Source organism: Monodelphis domestica, chromosome 2, assembly GCF_027887165.1.
Source record: "Monodelphis domestica isolate mMonDom1 chromosome 2, mMonDom1.pri, whole genome shotgun sequence".
Taxonomy (NCBI): domain Eukaryota; kingdom Metazoa; phylum Chordata; class Mammalia; order Didelphimorphia; family Didelphidae; genus Monodelphis; species Monodelphis domestica.
Window position 1 is genome coordinate 403137004 of NC_077228.1, and position 21241 is coordinate 403158244.

At 34.5% G+C, this 21241-nt stretch overlaps 1 protein-coding gene across 10 annotated transcripts in view; it reads left to right on the forward strand.

Moving 5' to 3' along the window:
* The window catches only part of L3MBTL3 (L3MBTL histone methyl-lysine binding protein 3), a 176203-nt gene that overhangs the window by 81163 nt on the left and 73799 nt on the right, over positions 1–21241 (forward strand). For all 10 annotated transcript variants that reach the window (XM_007484546.2, XM_056818760.1, XM_056818759.1 and 7 more), the window contains exon 14: positions 6401–6477. In XM_007484546.2, coding sequence (XP_007484608.2) covers positions 6401–6477 — 77 coding nt within the window. The remainder of the gene's footprint in view (positions 1–6400; positions 6478–21241) is intronic.

The following is a 21241-nucleotide window of genomic DNA, read 5'->3' on the forward strand; positions in this document are numbered from 1 at the left end:
CTAGATGTGTGATCCTGGGCAACTTAATACCAATTGGCCAACCCTTACAGCTCTTCTGCTAAAAGAAAATATGGTGTTTTTTTTGTTTTTTGTTTTTTTTTTAATAAAATGGTTGAAAACATTCATTCCACATGCTATCCACCTTTGTTTTCTACTTCTGGGGTAAAAAATTGAAATCCTTGGGGGCAGGTAGATGGCTTAGTGGATTGAGAGTCAGGCTCAGAGATGGGAGGTCCTGGGTTCAAATGTAGTCTCAGACACTTCCTAGCTGTGCAACCCTGGGCATGTCACTTAACTCCCATTGCCTAGCCATTACCACTCTTATACCTTGGAAATCAAAGAAGGTGAGGGTTTTTTAAAAAAATTGAATTCCTTTACTTCTACTTTTGTAATGTTAAATAACTAGGTTTGATATATGTTTACACTATAATAATTTGCAGAGTTCATTTGAATATACTCTTTAGGTATTTGTGTAACTATATAGTTGTGGATATTAAGTAACTATTGGACTGTTTTCCCCACAGAGAATAAAATGTCTACCACATTTTTCACTTTGTCTTCCCCCTCCCCCACCCTGAAATTAAGGAACTTTTTGAAAACAGTTTAAATGCACTGACATATGTATGGTGTTATTAGATATTTCACCCTTTGATCTCTGAATTGTGGAAAGATAGCACTTATTTTTAGCAGTACAAACTTGCTCACCAGGTGTGTAATTGAGATTACAAATTGGATTGCTTTCTCTGATCTAAAGTAGTTAGTAAACCACGAGAATGTTCTCTGCATTTAGTCAGTGATATTATAGATGAGTTTGTTCATTTTTTTAAAAAACCTCATTGAGAGTTTATTTTACCTAGAGTAGAAACTTACTTTTCTTAGAAATACGTTTGTCTCTTTAAATAGATCATATCATTTTATTTAGTGTCAATGGCAAGTTTGTTCCAGTAATGGAAAATAGTCATTCTGAATTAGGCTGATATTTGTGTGCTTTAATAAGAATCCAGTGAACCCAAGAGGTCAGATTCTTAAGATTTAGCATAGCATCCTTTGATATCTTAAAAAGCCAAAATTTTCTTATAAGGTTCACCCAAGATTCAATAGGGAATTGCTAAATGCCTAGAGATTAGAGAGTTCTAACACCTTGAGACAAATTTCTGCTGCCCATTAAGAAATAGGCAGAACTAAACTTCAAGGTAGGAAGTGTATCTAAGATTGAAATAATAATATTCCTTTATGAAGTGAAAGTGTGGTTCTTCTTTGTCAACAGTGCTAATTTGAAGTTTAATTTTTTGAATATGAATAATATTCATTTTTTGACAACAATGTTAAATTTTGCCCCTTTGGCACTTATATTTGAAAAGATATGAGTCTCATGCTTATCAGCAACTGTTGTCTATCATTGTTCTTCTTTTGTTTTTGTATTGAACACTATTCTTTAGCATAGAAATAACATTGTATTGTTATAAAGGAGTGAAGACCTAGAATAAAAACCAAAACTATCCCATTGATTAAACATTTAACCAGTAACCATTCAAAACTCCACTTCAAACATTTATTCTTTAAGCTAGTCTTTCTTATAGTTGGGGCAATAATTTTGCTCACTTGATCTTTAAGGTACATAAAGATTAAAGGTAGCTGAATATTCAATATCCTAATGTAGTCAAATTAGACTGAAGAACAAAATTATTCTCTGAGTATGGTTGAAGGACAAAAGTGGATCTGTGAAATAGTGATCAATGTTGCATATTGCTTCTAATCTACTTGTGTGGATTTGTTTAGGTACCCAGCTTATTTGTACCCCTGATTTCATATATCATAAATGTAAGCTATAATAATTACCCCTGACCTATATCACAGGGGTTGCAATTGATTATTTTTATTATGCTTTGATTATGATTGATAGAACACTTTGAAAGAAAATCACTCATGTAATAATGGTTTACTCTTGTAAGAGGCCTGAGTTTCAATAGTTTAGAAAAAGGATACATAATGAGTATAGGATTATTTTCTACCTCCTTGCAATTTCATATCTGCCACTGGTAAAGAAAGCTTTAATCTCGGTTGGTGCAGTCAGTAGTGGAGTTATAACGGTAATGATAGTTTTCTGTTTAGTCCTATCCTGCCTCCAGTTCCAATAATGCATTTCTTCTTTTTCTAAATAGTGCTTTTCACTTTGGTCTCTAACTATAATTCAAAATGATTCATTGGGGAGACTAGGCATTTAAATCTGGGAGATTTCAACATGCCCACCTCCCAATGGAATCACTGTGGGGATTGTGTAGGTTGAATCTTCTCCCCTTCCCCCAGCTTTTCTCACATTGCTGCATGGCTGAATGTCACGGAAACACTACAAAAAGAGGTCACAGGTGAAGAGCCCTAGGAACTTGACCTGAAACTAAAGGTTAGGGTTCCAGGTTCAAGAGAAAGGATAATGGTGGGAGACACACAGGCTCTCTCTATTCCTTTGGAGGTGACTGGGTAGGACCATGACTGAAAGAGAGACAACCATGTGGAAAATCCATGTGGTCAGTTAGATTAAGTTAGGATTAAATCTGCTTTCTCTACTTCTAGTGATTATTAATAAAATTCTATGGAAAAATTAGAACCTGGAGTTAATTGATATTGATTTAAATTTTACAACACTTTGATGTTTAGAACACTTTGAAAGAAAGTCACTCTTATAATAGTGGTTTAAATGAAGGAATTATCTAGTACCAATAGTTTAGAGAAAGGATGCATAATGAATATAGGATTATTTTCTATCTCCTTGTAACTTTATATCTGCCACTGCTAAAGTTTAAATTTTGGTTGGTGCATTCAGTAGTGGAGTTATAAAAGGTAATGGCAGTTTTCTGTTCAATCCTGTCCTGCCTCCAGACTCAATGCATTTCTTCCTTTTCCAAATAGTGCTTTTCACTTTGGTCTCTTAACTATAATTCAAAACCATTATAGACCATTTCATTTTCTGTGCTTATGCTTTAAGAAGACTTTATAGTCTTCTTAAAGATTATTCAGTAATTCAAGGGATAGGTTTATTATCTGATGTACTTATAATGCAAAAATAATAAAGTTAGAGGCTCCAGCCTTATTTATATTAATATATAAAACATTCTCATCATATTGGAAATACTTATTTAAAATGACTTTTTGGTAATATTTCCATCTATGATCACTAGATGGGGCTGAGATGATTCTTTTTAGTCCTGCAAGATGGATTTTGTAACCTGCCAACTGTAAAATAAATTGCTATTTGCTGATTTTTTTTGTTCTTTTTTCCCTTTTTTTTAATTGTTATATTGAAATGACTTCATTGTTTAAGTAGGGACTATGGTCAAATTTTAGGGACTGTGACAGCCTTGCACATAATTAAAATAGCATATGAATAGGCCAAAATGTGCCAGGATAAATGTTTTTTCATTATATGGGATTAGAGAGAAATCTTTTCAATTATTTTACTGTTTATTTTATTTTTAAGATATATGTAATATAACAGCACTATATATGGTTTGTTATAAATATATAATAAATTATAATAAATATAGTTATTTAAGAGAAACATTCTCATTACCCATGTCCAAAAATGTCTCATTCTTTTTTTCCTTCCTTCTCCCTCCTTCCTTTCCCCTTTTTTGACTGAAATTTCATCTTCCCATAGCTGTGAAAAGTATATGGTTTTCTTCTCCTGTTTTTTTGTGGTTTGATATTTAATATTCAGCTAACATGTACATTTTGAATTTATTGTGGAATGCTGGTCTTAGCCTAATTTTAACTCAATTACATACCCAGCAGTTTTCCCAGCAGTTTCCTCTTGCTCAGGCTTTCCCTTTGAGATTACTTCCCATTTGTACTCTGTCTCATATGTAAATAGTTGTTAGCATGTTGTCTTGCCCATTAGAATACAAATTCCTTCAGGATAAGAATTTTGTTTTTGCCTTTCTTAATAGCCCTAGAACTGTGTTGGCTAACCTATGGCATGCCTCTTCTGGCATACTGGAGAGAGCAGTTCCATTCCCCCTCTCTACCATGCCTGAGGACAATTTTCACATGCCCTGTCCCTCTGCTGAACCATACAATGAAAGTGCTTCCTCCCTCCCCAGTCTGGGGAAATGCAGGGTGGCTCATAGGTGCTTGAAAGTACAGTTTGGGCACGTGGTCTTTAAAAGGTTCACTAACACTGCCCTAGAGCATAGCATAGTTCCTGGACCATAGGAAGCATTAATAAATGTTTTCTGATGGACTGACTAACAGTTCTTATCACATAAGGAGCTTATTCCTAGGTAATTTATGTTTTTATTTTATTTAAACATATTATTAAGTTACATTTTTCTAAATTCTTCTTTGTCCAATCTGCCTAATCTTTACTTGTTCTTTTTAACCAGAACCAAAGGATTTGGGTAATTGCTGTAATATAATATAGTTTGAAGTATGAAAGTGCTATTTCCCCTTCATTCCCCTCTTTTTTCCATTATTTCTCTTGATGTTCTAGGTCTTTTATTTCTCTAAATGAATTTTGTTAATGTTACCTAACTCTGTAAAGTATCCCTTTGTTTCAAATAGCAACAAGAATGAAAATGAACTTTGGTAGTATTGATATTTATTATATCTTCATGGCCCAGGAATGACACCAGATATTCTTCAGCTGTTTAAGTTTGACATCTATGAATCTAAACTGCTAAATATTATTTGTCTTATGAGTTGAAGAAATTATTATCATAAATATTGACAGATGATTTAATATAATATAATAACTATATGTTAAGATTATGGAAGAAATAAGCCTCAGTTTAAAAACTCATTTTTCAAAATGTTTTCAGCTGTTTTTAATTTCTTTAAATATTTTCACATTTACTTAGCAAGTGGATAGTAGATTTCTTAACTACTAGTTAGCTTTCTCTGTGGGCAGGGACTTGAAACATCTGCCCAGCTTCTGATTTCCACATTGCTACATTGAGAATTGAGACTCCTGCCCTTTTTAGATGAACTTATATAGAAATAGCTCACAAAACAGAGATGGAATACTAGTGTCTTCTCAGTTAATGGTTCTGAATTATTTTTTATTTTGTAACTCATTTTGGCTACCTAGATTTCATTGATGTGCTGCATTCTTTAATGCTGATGAGGAGGAGGTGTGGAAATGGTAGAGGGAAGAACTCTGGGGATTGTACTAGAGTATAGTTTATATACACATCTGCTTCCCTCTGATGGGATAAGATGGAGGATGGCCATTGGGGAGCCTCTCCTAAATCCTTTATTAAAGAAAGGGGGCCAAGGCAGACATCTCACAATTTCTTACCTGACTGTAGGATTTCACCATGCCTCCTTTGTGAGTTCCTCAAGGGCAGATTTTGACTATCTTTGCCTTCACTTGTATCTCCAATATTTTTAGCTCCATGCCTTGAATTTGTCTTTAATCATGTCTTTTTTTCCCCTCCAGACATTGGCTTGGGTTTGTTAGTATCAAGTTTAGATGAATTATTCATTTGAAATGTATGGCTTATATTATTCAGATGTAGTTTTAAAAAGATTATTTTATTTCTATAAGTTTTCCTCTGGAAAAGTGGAAGATCCATTGCATATATGAAAAAAAAAATTAAGTACCTATCATGTACTAAAAACAGGGGAAATGAATGGAAGAAACAAGATAGCCCCAGCCCTCCAGGACACTTTCTATTTGGAGGCAGCAATAGGAGTTCTTCCATAGCAGATGGAAAAGCCTAGAATTCCTAGGGGTGGAGTCACAGGGCAATTGTCATGGTCCAGGGATCCTCAGAGTGTATCAACTAGGAAATTAACATTGCCCAGTTCTGGGGGCCAGAGAAACTGGGTAAATGCCAGGGCCTCCCCAGTTGGACCTGGCCTGGTTTAGAGTGGGTGAAATGGTGTATTCAGAAGAGGTGCTAAGGGAAGGTCCACCTTGCTGCCCTGGATGGAGTCTTATGCAGTGTTTTGTTAAAACCTTTAAAAATTAGGTTGGCTGTGATAAACCAAAAAAAAAAAGGTTCTTTTAAAATGTCTTCCAACTTATAAGAAAGAATGCTATCCATATCTAGAGAAAGAACTGTGGGAGTAGAGACAGAAGAAAAACAACTCTTTGATCACATGGTTCCATGGGCATATGATTGGGGATGTAGACTCTAAACAATCACCCTACTGCAAATATTAATAATATGGAAATAGGTCTTGATCAATGACATATGTAAAACTCAGTGGAATTGCTTTTTGGCTATGGGAGAAGGGTGGTAGTAGGAAAGGGACAGAACATGATTCATGTAACCATGGAAAAATATTCTTAATTAAATAAATAAACTTAAATTCTTAAAAAATATTGTCTTTCAAGCTAATTAAATTAGTATGTGAATTCATCTTTAACAGTGGAATTTCTTTCTTATATTCTCCTCAGGTGTGAAGCAGCAAGTCCACATATTCATCCAGTGGGTTGGTGTAAAGAACACAGAAGAACCCTTATCACTCCACCAGGTTTGTGTTATATTGTATATCTTTGAGTTTTCAAATATTCTAAATTAAAAACAGTATTAGAGTTCATCCATGAGAGGAAGCATTGCATATTCTTTAAAAGAATTAAAATTATATGTATAATATTTTTCACTTATATAGATAAAATTCATTCTTAAGATACTATATTTATATGGATTTGAATGTGTTAAATCATTATAGAATTGAATTTTCTAAATCCAAATTTAAGAAGAAGCAAGTAAGAAATATTTATTAAGTGTACTTACTATGTCCCAGACTTTGTTGAGTACTGGGAATACAACTACAAATATTTTTAAAAAAAGACAATTCAGTGGAGGAAAACAACATCTAAAGGGATGAGAGAAGAGATGGTGCTTATATTGGGATATGATATTAAAGTCTCGATAGTCAGAAGCAGAATCAAGAGGGGAATGAAGGTTTGGCTTCCAATATAAAGACCCTGGGGAGGAACTGGCCAGTGAGGGAGAGAACAGCCGAGAGGAGGGATATTTCAGTATTAGAAGACCACCAGAGAGGATAGATACTTGAGGGTGAAGGGACCTATGAAACAAAGACAAATGCCAAATGGCGTCCCCTATTGTGTATAGCTCTCTTTGTCTTCTGCATTGATGGTGTCAGAATGATATAAAAGAGAGTAGGAGGTGGTAAGAATCACCCAGTTCTTAGATGTTTATAAGTGTCCTGTTTCATGGTGATTATGAGATACGCACACATACAGATATATTAAATTTTTTTTTGTTGTAAAAAAGCTGCAATAAGATAATTGCAACTTACATAATGACATCCCTTGTAGATGATGAAATAGCGAATTTCTATGAAGAATTTGTGAAAAGACTCCAAATTAAATATTTGGTGATTTTGGTGCAGAGGTTGACAGTGGGAAAGATGAAAAAACAAAGAACATATGGTTTAGGAGTAAAGAATGAGAGAGATTGAAGACATTACTGTATACCTATACATTTAAGAATGTTTTCTTCAAGAAAAGAATCAGGAGTTGCTGAATGTGGCAAGTATCAAATGGCATCATAAAAATGAAATTCATAATAATTTTTCAGAAAGGCCATAACTTGTCATAGGTACAGATGCCTTTAATGAAATGTATGATTAAAGATTTGATTAAAGATAAGATTATCAATAGATATGACAGGTACCCACCTCACCCCCAATTTACTTACAATATTATCCGTTATAGCTAAATCACTTATCCATTTCTTGGATCTTGATTTAATCTTGATATGAAGAGTGAGATGCTGGTCTATTGTGTAGTTTCTGCCAGATTGCTTTCTAGTTTTCCCAGCAATTTTTGTCAAATGGTGAGTTCTTACCCCTAAAGTTTGGATCTTTGGGCTTTATCAAACACTGCATTACTATGGTTATTTACTACCATATACTACTGTGTTACTACTGTGTTACCTAATCTATTCTACTGATCTACCACTCTCTTTCTCAGCTAGTACTAGATAGTTTTTATAATGCCCACTTTATAATATATTTTGAAATCTGAACCTGAGTCAGTCTTCCTTCACATTTTTTTCATTGATTCTTTTGATGTTTTTGACACTTTTATTCTTCCACATGAATTTTGTTACAACTTTTTTCTAGCTCTATAAAAAAAAATTCTTTGGTAAATTGGTTAGTTGGTATGGCATCAAATAAGTGAATTAACTGTAGAATCGACATTTTTAGTATATTGGTTTTGGGTGCTTGTTTATTGTTCAGTTGTTTCTGACTTCTTTGACCCCATTTGGAGTTTGTGTGGCAAAGATATTTAAATAGATTGCCAATCCCTTCTCTAGCTCATTTTACAGAAGGAAACAAACAAACAGGGTTGAATGATTTGCCCAGGGGCACAGTGTTGGTGTCTGAGGCTAAATTTGAACTCAGGAAGAGAAGTCTTTTTGACTTTAGACCCAGAATTCCATCCACACCATCTAGGAGCCCCTTGACTCAATCTATCCAGGAGCAATTGTTATTTCTCTAATTGTTTAGATCTGTCTTTTTTGTGTGAAAAGCATTTTGTAATTGTGTTCACATTATCACTGGATTTGTCTCCGAAGGTAGATTCCCAAGTATCTTATGTTGTCTGCAGTTATCTAAAGTTCTTTAAATATGCCATCACATTATCTTTAGAGAGAAATAGTTGGTTTACTCACTGCCTATTTTTATTCCTTCAGTTTCTTTTTCTTGTCTAATTGTTATAGCTAGCATTTTTAGTACAGTATTGAGTAATAGTGGTGATAATGGACATCCTTACTTCATTCCTAATCTTACTGGGAAGGCTTCAAGCTTATCTCCATTACAGATAATACTTGTTCTTAGTTTTAAAGAGATACTACTTTTCATTTAAAGAAATACTACATTGACTCCTATGTTTTCTAGTAGAAATGGATGTTGTATTTTATCAAAGAGGATTGAGGACTTAAATTTTTTTTGGAAAATTTTTTAAATTCCATGCCCATTTAATATATGCCCATGCCCATTTTATTGATATGCATGTTTAGAGATATTAATTTTCCCATAAATACTACTTTGACTACTTCCCACAAATTTTGGAATGTTTTCTCATTGCCCTCTTTAATGAAATTATTAATTGTTTTTACTATTTGTTCTTTGACAAAACATCTTTAGTATTAGATTATTTAGTTTCCATTTAATTTAATTTTTTTTGTTAGTTCTGGAAAAGGTACATTTAATATTTCTATTTTTCTGCATTTGGTTATGGGTTTTTATGCCTTCTGAATATATGGTCAATTTTTGTGACAATGTCATGTATGACTGAGAAAAAGGGATAATCTTTTCTATTTCCATTCAGGTTTGTTTTTTTTCCCCAGAGGTCTATCATATCTAACTTTTCTAAGATTCATCTTTTTAACTTCTTTCTTATCAATTTTATGGTTAGGTTTATCCATTTCTGAGAGGAGAAAGTGAAAGTCCCCCACTAGTACAGTTTTATTTTCTATTTACTTCTATGATTTATTAAAATTTTCCTGTAAGAATCTGGATGCTATACCATTTGGTGCATATATGGTTAGTATTGATATTATTTCATTGTCTGAGTGCCTTTTAGCAAGATGTAATTTCTTTAATCATATAATCCTTTTAATTAGTTCTGTTTTTTGCTTTTGCTTTCTCTCAGATCATGATTGTTACACATGTCTTTTTATGTCAGCTGAAGCCTAATACATTCTGGTCCACCCTCTTTCAATTCTCTGCATGTCTTTGTTTCAGATGTTTTTCTTACAAACAGTGTATTGTTGAATTCTGGCTTCTAATTCATTTGGCTCCTTGGTTTAGTTTTATGAGTTTGCTCATCTTATTCACATTCAAAGTTATGATTAGTAACTATACATTTCCTTCTATCCATTTTCTTCTGTTTATCCTTTCTCTTTTCTTTCTACTTTACCTCATCTAAAGTTTGCTTTGCTCCTGAAAACTGTCTCCTTTTATATGTCTTCTCTTTTATCACCCCCTCCCTTTTCTTATTCCCCACCCCTTTTACTTACTTGTAGGGGGTGGGATAAATTGCTATCACTAGTTGACAGAGAGACAGACAGACAGAGAGACAGACAGACAAAGAGACAGAGACAGAGATTTTTTTCCATTCTTTGAACCAAGTTAGATACGAATGAGGTTCAAGTGCTACCTACCTCCTCATCCCCATGATTTCCTCTTCTTCTATAAAAGCTTTTCTTTATGTACCACTTCTATGTAAAATAATTTCCCTTATTATTACTCTCCCTTTCATATTCTCCCAGGGCATTCCTCTTCTTCAATTTTTTTTATATCAGTTCAACATAATCAATTCACTCCTGTGCCCTCTTTCTACATAGAATCATTGAACTTCCCTAATAATGATAAAATTTTTAGAAGTTAAATAAATCATCCCATGTAGTTCTGATTCCTTATTATTTCTTTTTCATGTTTACCTTTTCATGCTTCTTTTGAGCCTTGTATTTGAAAGTTCAATTTTCAATTCACCTCTGGTATTTTTATCAAGAATAATGGAAAATCTTCTCTTTCATTAAATATGTATTTTTTTTTGCCTCGTAAGCTTATACTCAGTTTTGTTTGGGGTAAATTATTCTAGGTTATAATTCCAGCTCTTTTTACCTCAGAATATCATATTATATTTCTTTCACTTCTTTAATGTGGTAACTACTAAATCTTGTAACATTGGCCTTTTTATAATTATTTATTATACCCATTTGTTTTCATGCCCTTCTTTATCTTAAATGTCAAACTATCTAATTTTTTTAAGTGAAAAAAAAAACCCACCACCTCATAAGGCAGCCCTTTGCCCTGATTGTTAGGTAATTCTTCCTAATAACCGTGCCTAAATTTGCTTCTGATATTTCCACACATTGCTCTTGATTCTGCATTCTGGGGTCAAAGAGAACAAGTTTAATCTGCTTCTAGGTAATATTTTAAATATAGGAAGAACAATTTGCAACTTAGAATTTCTTCATCATCTGGAATATAAAAATATCTAATCTCAAAGAACCAGCCTGGATTAGTTAAACCTTTACGTGGTCACTGTGGTTTTATCTTAATTATGGCATCCTAATTTCAAAAGAAATTAAGAGAATCATAATTGTAAGGTTGTGCTGAGACCTGAATTATAATCCTAAAAGTCTCAGATACTGATCTTTACTGTAATAGAACTGCTCTAGACAAGAGAGAACAAGACTCAAGGTGACAAAAATCATCTCCTTACATACTCTGTCATTTGTATTGTTCAGTGGACGTTAATGAAGTAATATGTTTCACATCTATACCTCTTTAACTTCTGTCAGTCCTTGAAAGAGCTGTGATCAGAAAGATGGAAAGTATTTCTGTATAGTCAGAAGAGCAAAAGAAAAATGTTTGTGGCTCATATGTGTCCTCAAATGAGTGTAATAGCTCTTTTAAGGCTATTTTGACTATAGAAGTACTAAGGTACTATGTTAGATAGTGCTTTTCTCCCCGCAACCAGTGGTTTATAAAGTAAATCTTTTGTGATTGGTCTTCTAGGGTATTTAGCCATCCTTTGAGTACAGCTTTTGAACACTAATGTTACCTGAACCAAATGATTAAACTTTTTTCTTAATCTCTAAGTCAAGAAATTGTAAGGGAATATAAAGTTATTTCTTCTAATCCATATCTGAACAAGAATATTTTCTTGTTGTCTAGTTCCAATTCTAATATCTCTTCCACATGATACCTTTTCAGAAGCTTAAAGAGAACTATCATATCCTTATGGATTGTTTTCTCTCCCTAAATTTCCCTATTTCCTCTAGCCCTTACCATTCTGGTAACCTTCCTTGGAATCTTTTGAAGTGTGTCCATATTAGCTCATTATTATGCCCTATTAAGATTTATTTTCATACTGGTACATTAGCTGCCCTTTCCAGTTTTGTGTCATTTCAACAGATTTGATAAATGCACTTTCAGTGCTTTCATTAAAGGCATTCAAAAATATTAAATAGCTATAACCTTTATGGTAATAGGACCAACTAGCTCTTCTGACTTGGCTCCCCTTATTTTGTAGATAAGGAAATTTAGGGCTAGAAAATGTTATTAAATTGTTCAGTCATATAGCTATAGTGTCAGAACTGGGATTACAACTGTATCTTTTGCTTCCAGCTTTTATCAGGTCAAGCCCTTGCAGTGTTTGAATCTAGGGTCCACATTTTTTTCTAATAGTGGGAAACATACAAAAAAAGTTTGTTAATTATGTCATCAGTTTGTGCCATCTTAAGCACACTTCATGCATTCTTTCTGAATGATCTTAAAAAATTGAAGAGATCATAAAAAGTTAGAGAGAATATTGATGACATGAATTTGAAAAGCTTTTCTACAACTAAAATCAGTGTTGCTAGAGTAATAAAAATGATTTGTAGAAAATATTTTCATCAAATACAATTTTTATAAGGATATAATATCTAAGATAAATAGATAACCAATATAAATATCCGAAATAGTATGGCATAATAGATGGAGAGCTAGACTTAAAGCAAAAAAAGTTCAGGTCTTGCCTCCAGCACCTACTAAACCCTGAAAACTTCATCTCAGTCAAGCAAGATTTAGTGTGATTCATTGTCCTCTGAAATTATAGTTGATCATTGCATTGATCAGAATTTTGAGTTTTTCAGTATTGTTTTTTGTTCCATCATTGTTAATGCATACATTATGCTGATTCTGCTCACCTTACTCTGCATCCGTTAATTCAAGTCTTCACAGGTCTCTGAAATAAATACCTTGATCATTTTTTCATAGAAGTATTCCATTACATTCATATACCATAATTTGTTCGGCCATTCCCCAATTGATGAACATACCCTTAGTTTTTAGTTCTTTGCAATTATTATTTTCATCCATATGAGTCCTTTCCTTCTTTGATCTCTTTCAGGTACAGACTTAGTATTTGTTTTTTGTTTTTGTTTTTAAACATTATTTTATTTGGTCATTTTCATACATTATTCATTGGAAATAGAGATCATTTTCTTCCCCCCCCCCCCACCCTGCACCACCCCTCCTCTAGCCGACCTCCAATTCCACTGGGTATCACATGTGTCCTTCTTCCAAACCCATTTCCTTGTTGTTGGTATTTGCATTAGGATACTCATTTAGAGTCTCTCCTCAATCATATCCCCTCAAGCCCTATAGTCAAGAAGTTGCCTTTCCTCAGTGTTCTTATTCCCACAGTTTGTCCTTTGCTTAAGGTAGTGTTTTTTCTCATAGATCCTTGCAGATTGTTCAGGGACATTGCATTGCCGTTAATGGAGAAGTCCATTATGTTCAATTGTACCACAGGGTCTCAATCTCTGTGTACAATGTTTTCCTGGTTCTGCTCCTCTCACTCTGTATCAATTCCTGAAGGTTGTTCCAATCCCCATGGAATGCCTCCACTTTATTATTCCTTTGAGCACAATAGTGTTCCATCACCAACATATACCACAATTTGCTCAGCCATTCCCCAATTGATGGGCATCCCCTCATTTTCCAAATTTTGGCGACCACAAAGAGCACAGCTATGAATATTCTTGTACAAGTCTTTTTCCTTATTATCTCTTTGGGGTACAAACCCAGCAGTGCTATGGCTGGATCAAAGGGCAAACAGTCTTTTATCGCCCTTTGGGAATAGTTCTAAATTGCCCTCCAGAATGGTTGGATCAATTCACAACAGCACCAGCAATGAATTAATGTCCCAACTTTGCCACATCCCCTCCAGCATTCATTACTTTCCTTTGCTGTCATGTTGGCCAATCTGCTAGGTGTGAGGTGATACCTCAGAGTTGTTTTGATTTGCATCTCTCTGATTATAAGATATTCAGAACACTTTTTCATGTGCCTATTAATAGTTTTGATTTCTTTGGCTGAAAACTGCCTGTTCATGTCCCTTGCCCATTTTTCAATTGGAGAAAGGCTTGATTTTTTGTACAACTGGTTTAGCTCTTTATAAATTTGAGTAATTAGACCTTTGTCAGAGGTTTTTGTTATGATGATTGTTTCCCAATTTGTTGCTTCCCTTCTAATTTTGGTTACATTGGTTTTGTTTGTACAAAAACTTTTTAATTTGATATAATCAAAATTATTTATTTTACATTTTGTGACTCTTTGTAAGTCTTGCTTGGTTTTAAAATCTTTCCCTTCCCAAAGGTTTGACATGTATACTATTCTGTGTTCACCTAATTTACTTATAGTTTCCTTCTTTATATTCAAGTCATTCACCCATTTTGAGTTTATCTTGGTGTAGGGTGTGAGGTGTTGATCCAAAACTAATCTCTCCCACACTGTCTTCCAATTTTCCCAGCAGTTTTTATCAAATAGTGGATTTTTGTCCCAAAAGCTGGGGTCTTTGGGTTTGTCATAGACTGTCTTGCTGAGGTCATTTACCCCAAGTCTATTCCACTGATCTTCCTTTCTGTCACTTAGCCAGTACAAAATTGTTTTGATGACCACTGCTTTGTAATATAGTTTGCGATCTGGGACGGCACGGCCACCTTCCTTTGTATTTTATTCATAATTTCCCTGGATATCCTTGATCCTTTGTTCTTCCAAATGAACTTTGTTATGGTTTTCTCTAATTCAGTAAAAAAATTTTTGGAAGTTCAATGGGTATGGCACTAAATAAATAGATTAATTTGGGTAGGATGGTCATTTTTATTATGTTAGCTCATCCCACCCATGAGCAATCAATGTTTTTCCAATTGTTTAGATCCAGTTTTAATTGTGTGGAGAGTGTTTTGTAGTTCTGTTCATATAGTTCCTGTGTTTGTCTCAGCAGATAGATTCCTAAGTATTTTATTTTGTCTAGTGTGATTTTAAATGGAATTTCTCTTTCTAATTCTTGCTGCTGAAATGGGTTGGAGATATATAGAAATGCTGATGACTTATATGCGGGTTTATTTTGTATCATGCAATTTTGCTAAAGTTGTTGATTGTTTTGACTAGCTTTTTGGTTGATTCTCTAGGATTCTTTAAGTAAATCATCATATCATCCGCAAAGAGTGACAGCTTGGTCTCCTCATTGCCAATTTTAATACCTTTAATTTCTTTTTCTTCTCTAATTGCTACTGTTTGTTTCTAGTACAATATTAAATAATAAAGGTGATAATGGGCTTCCTTGTTTTACTCCTGATCTTATTGGGAAAGCTTTGAGTTTATTCCCATTGCAGATGATGTTTGCTGATGGTTTAAGATATATACTGTTTATTATTTTTAGGAAAGGCCCTTCTATTCCTATACTTTCTAGTGTTTTCAATAAGAATGGGTGTTGTATTTTATCCAAGGCTTTTTCTGCATCTGTTGAGATAATCATGTGATTTTTGTCAGTTTGCTTGTTAATAGGGTCAATTATGTGGATGGTTTTCCTTATATTGAATCATCCTTGCATTTCTTGTGTGAATCTTACCTGGTCATAGTGGATAACCCTTGTCATGACTTGCTGGAGTCTTTTCTGCTAGTATTTTATTTAAGATTTTTGCATCTATATTCATTAGGGAGATTGGCCTAAAGTTTTCTTTCTCTGTTTTTAACCTGCCTGGCTTTGGGATCAGTACCATGTTTGTGTCATAAAAAGAATGGTAGAACCAAATTTAGTAGAACTTCTTGGCTTATTCTGTCAAATAGTTTGTATAATTTGGGATTAGTTATTCTTTGAAAGTTTGATAGAATTCATTTGTGAATCCATCTGGACCTGGGGATTTTTTCTTAGGGAGTTCTTTAATGGCTTGTTCAATTTCTTTTTCTGATATGGGCTTGTTTAGGTAATTTATTTCTTCTTCCTTTAGTCTAGGCAATTCATATTTTTGTAAGTATTCATCCATATCACCTAGATTGCCATATTTGTTGCCATATAATTGGGCATAGTAGTTTTTAATGAGTGCCTTAATTTCCTCTTCATTAGAGGTGAGGTCTTCCTTTTCATCTTGGATACTGTCAATTTGGTTTTTTCTTTCCTTTTTTTAATTAGACTGACTAGTACTTAGTCTATTTTATTTGTTTTTTCAAAGTACCAGCTTTTAGCCTTATTTATTAAATCAACTGTTCTTTGACTTTTAATTTTATTGATTTCTCCTTTGATTTTTGGGATCTCTAATTTAATCTTCATCTAAGGATTTTTAATTTGTTCGCTTTCTAGTTTTTTACTTTGCATGCCCAATTCATTGATCTCTACCCTTCTTAATTTGTTTATTTATGAACTCAAGGATATAAATTTCCCCCTGCTGCATCCCATGGATTTTGAAAGTATGTCGCACCATTGTCATTTTCTTCAATGAAGTTATTAATTATTTCTACAATTTGTTCTTTAACTAGCCAGTTTTGGAGAATCATATTGTTTAATTTTCAATTAATTTATGATTTATCTTTCCATGCACCCTTACTAATTATTATTTTCATTGCATTGTGATCTGAGAAGGTTGTATTTATTATTCTGCCCTTTTGCACTTGTTTGCAATGTTTTTGTGCCCTAATACATGGTCAATTTTTGTGAATGTACCATGTGCTGCTGAAAAGAAGGTGTATTCCTTTTTGTCCCTATTTATATTTCTCCACATGTCTACTAACTCTAATTTTTCTAAGATTTCATTTGCTTCTCTCACCTCTTTCTTATTTATTTTTTTATTTGGTTTATCTAGTTCCGGTAGAGGAAGGTTCAGATCTTCCACTAGTATAGTTTTTCTATCTATTTCATCCTTGAGCTCCTCTAGTTTCTCCTTTAGAAATTTGGTTGCTATGCCATTTGGTACATACATATTGAGTACAGATATTTCCTTGTTGTCTATACTACCTTTTATCAGGATGTAATTACCTTCCCTTTCTCTTTTAACTAGATTTATTTTTACTTTGGCTTTGTCAGATATCATGATTGCGACTCCTGCCTTCTTTTTATCTGTTGATGCCCAATAGATTTGGCTCCATCCTCTTACTTTCACCCTATGCATATCTACCTTCCTCATGTGTGTTTCTTGCAGACAGCATATGGTAGGGTTTTGGATTCTAATCCACTGCTATTCACTTGCAGTTTATGGGTGAGTTCATTCCATTCACATTCAGAGTTATGGTTACTAGCTGTGTATTTCCCAGAATTTTGAGTTCTACTCCTGATCCTGCCTTTTCTTCTTTCATTATTTCCTTCTACACCAATGTTTGTTTATAATCAGTCTCCCTAGTTCCCACCCTTATTTTACTTCCCTTTCTACCCCCTCCCTTCTTATTCTCCCCTTATTTTACCCTGTAGTCTTTTTAAATTGCCCCCACTCCCTCCCTTGTACTGCTTTTCTCCCCACCAGTCCATTTTTTACCCTTCTACTGCCCTATAGGGCACAAATCTATTCTCTGCCCCAATGGATTGGATTCTTCTTCCCTCCTTGGGTCAGTTTCAAAGCACTTAAGAGTTGAGTATTTCCTATCTCCAACCTCTTTAACCTTCCAGTGTATCAATGTTCTCCCCCCTACCGCCATGAGCTTCTTTGTGACATATAAATTTAGCCCCATTTGTTTCTTTTCCCTTTTCTTATAGTATTAACCTCTTTTTTTTTAGCTCTGGTTGTATACAGAAACACACACACGTATATGTATTTTTGCATGCCTATATCTATATACCTATTTATGTCTTGTCCTTTCATCCTATTCAGTTTGTCACTGTTCCCTCTAAGTGTAATTCTTCTAGCTGCTCAGGTGATAGCAACAGTTTTTTACAGTTACCAATGACTTCTTTTCTTATAGGGATATTTATCATTTTAACTTATTGAGTCTCTTAAAAAATTTTTTTTTTGCTGTTGTTTTGTTTTGCTTTGCTTTCCCCCCTCTTTTTTAATTACCTTTTGATGATTATCTTGAGTTCTGTGCTTGGACATCAAATTTTATGTTAAGATCTTGTCTTTTCTTTACAAATGCTTTGAATTCTTCTATTGTGTTGAATGACCATACTTTCACCTGTAAGAATATAGTCAGTTTTGCTGGGTATTTGATTCTTGGTTGTAGACCTAGTTCCCTTGCTTTCTGGAATATCATACTCCATGCCTTTCGTTCCTTCAGAGTGGATGCAGCCAGATCCCGAGTTATCCTCACTGTGTTTCTGTGGCATCTTAATGGCTTCTTCTTGGCAACTTGTAATATCTTTTCTTTGGTCTGATAGTTTTTGAATTTGGCTATAACATTCCTGGGTGTTGTCAGTTGTTTATTAAATACAGGAGGTGATCTGTGGATTCTTTCAAACTCTACTTTCCCCTCTTGTTCTAGGATATTGGGTCAATTTTCCTGAATAATTTCCTGTAATATTATGTCCAGGCTTTTTCTTTTTTTATGGTCTTCTGGTAGACCAATGATTCTTAAATTGTCTCTTCTCGAATGTTTTTCTTAATTGTCTCTTTTGTGAATGAGATGTTTCTTATTTACTCAATTTTTTCATTCTTTTCATTTTGTTTTATACTGTCCTGCTGCCTTGTGAGGTCACTTAATTCCAGTTGTTATATTCTGGTTCTTAAGGACTGGATTTCATCCCTGGCTTTTTAGTCATCCTTTTCCTTCTGGTCTGATTTTCTTTGAAGGTCATCTTTCATCCTCTTTAACTCGTCTTTCATCTTTTTTGCTTCATCTTTCATCTCTTTGGCCTCATTTTCCAGCTGGTTGATTTTGGCTTTCAAAACACTATTTTCTCGTTTTAGTTCAAGTGCCTCTGTTTCCAGATGACTTATCTTAAGTTTTAAGTTCTTCTCCCAATTGTCTTCAGCCTCTCTTAATTGTATTTTGAGTTCTTCCACAGCCTGTATCCAACTCGCTGGGATTTCTGATTTATCATTTGCTGATCTCATCCCCTCTGTTCCATTTGATGAGTAGAAGCTGTCTATTGTAGTTTCTTTCTTCTTTTTCTGTTGTTTGCTCAAATTCACCCCTTCTTTACTCCCCGTATTTTTCTGTGCTCTTTCTCCTATCATTTTTTTTTTGGTTTTGGGGGCTTCTGTCAGTCTCCCCTCTTGGAGCTTTTACAGGAGATCTCTCAGTGTAGTCTCTCGTAGGGGGTTGTTGGGGTTTGAGCTTCCCTGTCCTCTGGAGGATTTTGATTGGATTAAAGTCCAGCAGTCAATGAGGATGGGTGTGGAGCCTGGACTTCCCTGAGTTCTGGAGACTTTTGATGGGATTAAGTTCAGTTTAGTTGGGCTGCCTATGCTCTGAGTCCAAAACTTCCTGGAAGGCTGGAGCAAATATGGAGGATCTCCACAGCTCTGGCCAGGCTGCCAGGTCTATGCTCCCTCTCTAGCTCCTTCCCCGCCATCTTTGTTGGACGCTCTGAACTTGGCCAGCCCTGCTCACAAGGTATGCTCTTCAGACCAGCACCTTTCACCGCCCAGATGTTCCCACTGCTTCTGGAATCTCAGCACTCTGGGTTGGAGGGGGGATGGGTCCAGGGACCTTCCTGTCTTCCCCTGAACCCGAGTGTTCTCGGATTCCGGCTTTTTGGGGGGGCGTATCTTTTGAATTAAGTCCAGCAGGAGGGTTCCTTGGCTCTGTCTTGTTGTTAAGTTTGATTTTCAGTCCCCTGGGAGCATTCAGTTTATGATCGTTTTGGAAGGGTATTCAGAGGTCTGAACTTCTGCTCCTTCTAGGCCTCCATCTTGACTCTGCCTCCCCAGACGTAGTATTTATGTTACTAGACTGAAGGGTTTCTGCAGTTAAGTAAATTTTTTTATGCAAAGTTCTAAATTGGTTTCCAAAAGGTCAGAATTAATTCACTGTTCCACCAAGAGTACATTCATGCCTTTATTTTTCTAAAGCCCTTCCAACAGTAATTTTATTTTTTTAAGTCAATGTTGCCAACCTGATATATGTGAGAGAGAATCTCAGTTATTTTAATTTGTATATTATTTGACGATTTTTTTTTCTATTGCTACTCACAGTTTGGATTTCTTTGGGCTACTTTTAAAGTCATTTTTTTTAAGAGACTCAAATGTCCATCCCTTTGACCCAGAGGTTTCACTGTGAGATGGGTCAAAGAAGGACAGAGGTAGAAAGAAAGATCAAATATATATTAAAATATTCATAAAAAACATCTTTTATTGACAAAAGAATTGGAAACCAAGTAGATGGCTGTAATTGGGAAATGGCTTGTCATACCTTGGTACAAGAATGAAATGGAATAATATAATACTTTACTATAAGAAATGATTAATATAAAAATTTAGGAAATCATGGGAAGATTTATGTCATCTGATATAATGTTATAAATTAAACCAAGAAAACAATATGCATGATAGCTATAGCAATATATATGGATAAAATTTAAAAATGAAATTTAGCACTGCGATACTGTAATGACCAGGTTTGTTTCTATAGAAAAAATAAGAAAATGTACTTTACTTCCTTCTTTGCAGAGATGGGGAATTCTGGATATGGAACATTTCATATTCTGACAGAATTAGTTGATATCTCCATTAGGTTTGTTGAACTGCTTTCTCTCCTCCCTTTCCTGCAACCCCTTTTAAAAAATTCTTTAGGGGCAGCTGCGTAGGTCAGTGGATTTAGAGCCAGGCCTAGCGATAGGAGGTCCTAGGTTCAAATGTGGTCTCAGACTTCCCAGCTGTGTGACCCTGGGCAAACCACTTAACCCCCATTGCCTACCTCTTACCACTCTTCTGCCTTATAACCAATACACAGCAGTAATTCCACGACGGAAGGTAAGGGTTTAAAAAAAATTCCATATTATGAGAACTCATTTTGTGCAATTGTAGGAGAAGATATATTCAGAAATAGAAACAAAAAGATTTCAATAAATGTTTTGAAAAGAATCAGTGTAACAAAATTCACATTAATTTTATGAAGTATGGAGATAAGGATGATGTGATATCATGGAAGGCCATTAGACTTGGAATTAAGGAAACTTGGGCAAGGCACTTAATCTCATTAGTTATTCAGACAACAAATATTTTATGTTATGTCTTCTGTAAAGACTTATGCTATTCCATGTAAGAAATAACAAGTTTACATAACTACCCTCCTTGTTCTCACAATGCTTGCTGTAGTGCTCAGGTCTGTGTGTTTTTGAAAACTGGGTTCTTTGTTTCCTTCTTGGTAAAATGAGGGGAGCAAGCTAAGGCCCTTCTAATTCTAATATCCTATAGTACAGAGTAAATATATGCCCCATTGCCTTTTGCTGTCATTGTATTTATTAACATGTCAGTGACATGATTTCTAATCTTCAGTTTCCTGAGTCATAAATCAAATATGCCTCTTATGGGACTTTATTCCACATCAGACTTTGTAC